This window comes from Argentina silus, assembly GCF_951799395.1.
Source record: "Argentina silus genome assembly, chromosome: 11".
NCBI lineage: Eukaryota > Metazoa > Chordata > Actinopteri > Argentiniformes > Argentinidae > Argentina > Argentina silus.
This window is the reverse complement of record NC_139665.1, coordinates 10650668-10655474: the sequence shown is the minus strand read 5'-3', so window position 1 is coordinate 10655474 and position 4807 is coordinate 10650668. Positions and strand designations below refer to the sequence as shown.

The window sequence follows — 4807 nt, the reverse complement described above, 5'->3', positions numbered from 1 at the left end:
ATGGCCATTCACACATTCCACAGAGTCTCTCTCTAGACTGGGGGCGTTAAAAAGAAAAAAAAAAATGAGTCACTTTGAAGTGACTGTAAAGACACGCAATACCTGGTAAGACTTCTGTCTAAAAAAAATGTGTGATCTCCTCTGTTCTCAACCTATCAGGGGACACTGATCATTTACAGTTAACTATACTAAGGAGCCACATTTGAGGCTGCCATCTTGTAATTACTGTATGAAAAGAAGCTATAGCTTATAACAGTGTTAAGCACTTCAAAAGGTCTATAATTATCATAACTGGTGTCTTTGCAACATATGTTAGTCTAATTGGCTTAGAAGTGTGATGACAATTTCATGAAACACATTTATGCTGAGGCAGTCCTGTTTTTCTTTGCTGCAGGACCTCAGTTTACCCTCATGGATATGCCATAGGCCACTCTGCCAAGGTCTGCCCCCATATGGCCAAAACGAGTACTGCTCTTGAAATGGACCATCAGATGTCCAGACAGACAAACACCACTGCCAGTGAGTGAGACAGGTTGTCCCCGAACCTATCCCAGAACCCACCATTATCGCCATCTGTTTTGGGGACAAGGCTATCTACTTAACAACTGAATCCACCACTGTGGGGCTGGATGTTTTAATGATGTACAAAGAGCTATGTTACAGTCGGATTGGGAGCTACGAGGCTAGGCTTCTGTCTTTTTAGCGAGTGTAGGTGACAGTGTTTTCTCTTGACTGTGAATGAAGTGTTTTTTTCCATGCTGAGGTGGTGGTGGTGGTGGTTTGGGGGGGGGGGGGGGGGGGGAGCATGGTAGACTCCAGATGTTCACATATCTTACAGCAGACAGGGAACAGGCGGATTAGTGGATACGTGTATGTGTATAATTATGACCCTGGGCAGGGCTGCCCCCATACAGTGGGTGGGCTGGAATTCAGTGGTGGAAATTAGATGAGGAAATAGTTTTGGACATGAGACAGGCGCTCAGGGGCGAGGTCTGTGTCTCCTGGAGAGAGGGAGAGAATCTTCCGGGCATCCTCTAAGATCAGGAGGCATCTGTAATTATTTCTAACAGGGGAGATGAGGCCTACAACCACCTCCCATTGACAGCAGCATTTAAGAGTTTCTTCTTTTTCTTTTTTTTTTATGAACTGGGGCTATACAGTGATGAGAGACAGGGGGGAAAGATCGAAAGAGAGGGAGAGATGGAGAGAGGGAGAGAGAGAGAGAGGGAGAGAGAGAGAGACTGCGCTATCTGTTACGCTATCAAGTTGTGATAAGAGTCTTCTGGGGGGATGGATCCCTAGAGATCATGGCACCAGGATGCTAAAATGGGGGGGGGGGGGGGGGGCTAAGGGAGGTCAGGGATTCCCTTCCCTTGTTTTGGGTGGATGTGGGGGGATGATATGGGGGGGGGGGGGTGGAGTGGGTCTGGGAGTTGAGGGGTGGATGGTTGAAGAGGTGACGGAGCCAGGCTGTCAGGTAAGATACCTCTGGGCTTTTGGGGCAGAGCAGGAAGTGACCTATCGCTGGCTGAGGGTCCGCTGTCTCTCTCTCTCTCTCTCTCTCTCTCTCTCTCTCTCTCTCTCTCTCTCAGGGCGGTAGAGAAAGGGGAGTGTTGAGTGAGGAATGCCTGATGCTGCACAAGCACAGAGGGTTTCTGTTCCTCAAATACACATACACACATATACACACATATACATGCAGATACACACAGATACACACAGATATACAGTGCATATACACACAGATACACGCACATACACACAGAGACATACAGTACACATACACACGGATACACACAGAGACATACACATACACACAGATACACACAGAAACATACACACACATACACACACAGACATACAGTACACATACACACAGCTACACACAGACACATACACACAGATACACACAGAGACACACACAGACATACACTACATATACACACAGATACATACACACACATACACACAGTACACATACACACAGATACACACACATATACACAGATACACACAGATGCACACATACGCATACAGACACTGACAAATAACTCCTGGGATACATGGCTGCAGGGGTGTGTGTGGGGGGGTGTCTGTCTAGGCCACGCCCAGAGGGTCCGATTAACCAATCGCAGTGACATGTGACAGTCACAGGGATCACCCGAAGCTATTGGTATTAGAGTTATTTCTTTTTTTTCCTAATGCTATTTACAATGATTGACACGGCGTTTGGGAGTAGTGAAATGGTGGCATACAGTCACACCTGGGGGCTGATCTGAGAGTGACAGCAGGCCGAGGCGACAGACACACCATGACACACACTCGTCACCTGACCTCGCCACCAAGGGCACGGCGGTCACAACTAATATCCAACAACACGACTCCTCCACTTGTCCCCGTGGCGGACGCCATACCATTGTGGCTCGTGTCATAAACAGTTGAACAATGTGCATCTCCAGCAAAGAGCATCATAATGTAATGTGATGTATTTTAATGTCATGTTAGCGGTCGGGGCACATGGGCTGGACCGTGGAAGCATTTCTCTGCAGATTATTTTGGTCTCAGCAGTGTGTTATTATACATTTTTCCATGTCTGTATTTAGGCATGCTGATTGCAGCCCTGCGTTTGGGCCGGGCTGGGTACGTTCAAGAACATATGACATTAACTCTGGTTGATGTGTGTTGTGGTAATGGGGTGACAAACCAACTGTATGCTGCTGCCCTGCTACCCATGCCTCCCTCCCTCCCTCCCTCCCTCCCTCCCTCACTTCTTCTTTTCTATGGTTCTCTTTACTCTCTTTTCTCTCTCTCTCTTTCTCTCATGGAAATCGCCTGTGGAAACGCTTTGCTCCCTTACCTGTGTGTAAATTAGCTTTCTGTGGGTTATCTGTGGAACTTGTATCTATCGTGTGTGTGTTTGTGTGTGTGTGTGTGTGTGTGTGTGTGTGTGTGTGTGTGTGTGTGTGTGTGTGTGTGTGTGTGTGTGTTTTACAGGCGTGTGCGCGCTTTTCCTCTCTATAATCAACGGCCGACGGGAGGCGGAGTTGATGCGCGGACTGTAATGCGATAGCTGCTCCGCTCAAAAGTGCTGTTACATACACACACTCACTCACTCACACACACACACACACGCCGCTGGAACGCCAGTGCGCAGAGACTCTACCATAGAAAGAAGCGAGAGGAGCGGTATCAGAGACGGGGTGAATGATCCTCGGGAGGACATAGTGCGACAGTATGTTCATCGCCGATTCTCTAAATTATGACAGATTAATTGTTGGAAAAGCAGAGAGTAGTGCGTTTACAGTTAAGACAGCTGTGTTTCGGTGGTCTTAAATGACCGGAGAGAAAGCACTTCGGGCGCAAGATATAGAGAGAGGCAGAACGGAAAGGCAAGCGATCTACCGGATTTGGAGGTAACCAAGAGCCTCTCATCAGACTCTCCCTGGAGAAAATCGCCTAACTGATGGACAGTCACTGTATGGAACAAGGAAACATAGGAATATCTTTTACCAACATTGTTCCTTGAAACTCATTCGCACTGTCAAGAAGATGAAAGTTCTTAGGTGGCATCCTCAGCCAATCTCCTTCAAGTAGCCTAATTCAAAGGGAAGGCTGCTCAGCGACGCATCTTTCTTGTCATTTTAATGACATGTTTTGAAAAACATTATTCGCTGCCAATGGCTTTGTAAAAGACTTGGAATCATATAAGTAGCTTAGTTTTCATTGGCAACATTTTAGGCTAAAAAGGGTGTTTTTTTTCAGAAGGAAACCGATTTGATACAGGAGTGGAGAATTTAAATAATATACACAGGAATTGACATTTTGTCAAGATGGATTTGCTATCATCGCTGATTGGATTTTTACTTGCTAGTCTTACACTCCGAGTCCGTGGAGACGAGGGTAAGTTTACACTTAGTTGCTGACCACTTCTCAACTCTGAATGCACGGATTATCTTGAAACTCTCTAAATAATGATCAAGTTCTCCTTAAGCCTTTAAACTTTCCTTAAGCCTTGTACCTTTGTTATATTATGTTTGATTTTGCCTTGCTCCCAGCCTACCATATATGTCTACATCTTTGAGGCAAATAGATTTGGGTTTGACGGTCCATCTGTTTTAAATTATGAATTTTAATGCAGTGAATGGCATCAAATAGCCATTGTCTGATAGCCTGTGTCCTATGAACACTATGTGTTCTGATATTTTGTTATAACGTCGGCGTGAACGGCGTGCAGTCTCCAGTGCGAAGGCGCCGTCTTTGACGGATGAAGGGCCAGTTTCTATAGCGGGGGATCGGGATGGAACCTTCCAGTCAAGACACGAGGATAATATTTACTCTCCAACATCTTCTAACTGTAATAGCTTTGCGCAATACACTTTACGGTATTCATTATAGTTCCGATATGTTTTTGAGTAGGCTGCAGTTATTGGATGGACGCGAACCTCTCTGAATTGTCAACAATTTCAGATGTTGTACCCTACAGATGTGAAAACATCTACATAATAAATCACAGCCTAGCGTTCTGTGTGTAACACATCATTAGGCTCTATAGGGCTCAATAGGACTGTGACTAGTCACAACAACATGTTTAATGTCATCTTGCATGTTTCGCCCTTTAACGCGATGGTAACATATCAAGGCATAGACTATTATTAGACTGTAAATAAGTTAATCATATGCATGAACTCGTATGCATGTTTTTTCTTCCCTCGTGCTTTTTTTGTCCTTCTTCAAGTTGTTTAGTCACATGAAAAGTATGTAGTTCTAAACAGGAAATAGGCATATTTAAAACTATATACTATATAAC

The 4807-nt window shown here is 45.2% G+C and overlaps 1 protein-coding gene across 1 annotated transcript in view; it reads left to right on the top strand.

The window, feature by feature from the left end:
* Positions 1-3406: 3406 nt before the first annotated feature.
* The window catches only part of nrp2a (neuropilin 2a), a gene marked incomplete at its 3' end in the record, with an annotated part of 49133 nt that continues 47732 nt past the window's right edge, over positions 3407-4807 (top strand). Inside the window, exon 1 of the mRNA XM_083679826.1 lies at positions 3407-3900. Coding sequence (XP_083535952.1) covers positions 3831-3900 — 70 coding nt within the window. The 5' untranslated portion in view covers positions 3407-3830. The remainder of the gene's footprint in view (positions 3901-4807) is intronic.